At 36.4% G+C, this 374-nt stretch overlaps 1 protein-coding gene across 6 annotated transcripts in view; it reads right to left on the bottom strand.

The window, feature by feature from the left end:
• Nucleotides 1-374, bottom strand: part of ZNF420 (zinc finger protein 420) — a 68,962-nt gene that overhangs the window by 43,117 nt on the left and 25,471 nt on the right. The window contains exon 3 of one of the 6 annotated variants that reach the window (XM_005879929.2): nucleotides 114-202. The exons of the other annotated variants lie outside the window; for them this stretch is intronic. Within the exon in view, the coding sequence (XP_005879991.1) occupies nucleotides 114-122 (9 nt within the window). The 5' untranslated portion in view covers nucleotides 123-202. The remainder of the gene's footprint in view (nucleotides 1-113; nucleotides 203-374) is intronic. 6 annotated transcript variants of the gene reach the window in all.

Genomic DNA, 374 nt, shown 5'->3' with positions numbered 1-374 from the left:
CATTTGTAATACCTTGACTATTAAAAAAAAAGAAATAAGGAATGCAAATATGCACATACTATGTAAAAACAAAACAAAAACAAAAAAAGTGAAAGGAGAAAACACCAAGTTACCTGAGCCATGATTTTTATGGCTATATGAAATTATTAATCCTCTCATGGATTCCTATCTTGGAGAGGCACAGCATCTGGAAAAGGCAGTGCTGGAGAGGAGAAAACAGAACCATGAGACTATGCCTTTCACAAAGCTCCAAATGAGTTATATTAGAATTACCTTTGTTACACTCCTCTTCCTGTCACTTGCTCCCATTCCTAAAATACACAATAAGCAGGAGGATATAGGTGGTGGTTCATACCACTGTCAAACTCAGTGCT

This window comes from Myotis brandtii, unplaced genomic scaffold, assembly GCF_000412655.1.
Source record: "Myotis brandtii unplaced genomic scaffold, ASM41265v1 scaffold616, whole genome shotgun sequence".
Taxonomy (NCBI): domain Eukaryota; kingdom Metazoa; phylum Chordata; class Mammalia; order Chiroptera; family Vespertilionidae; genus Myotis; species Myotis brandtii.
This window is presented reverse-complemented; position numbering and strand designations above follow the sequence as displayed.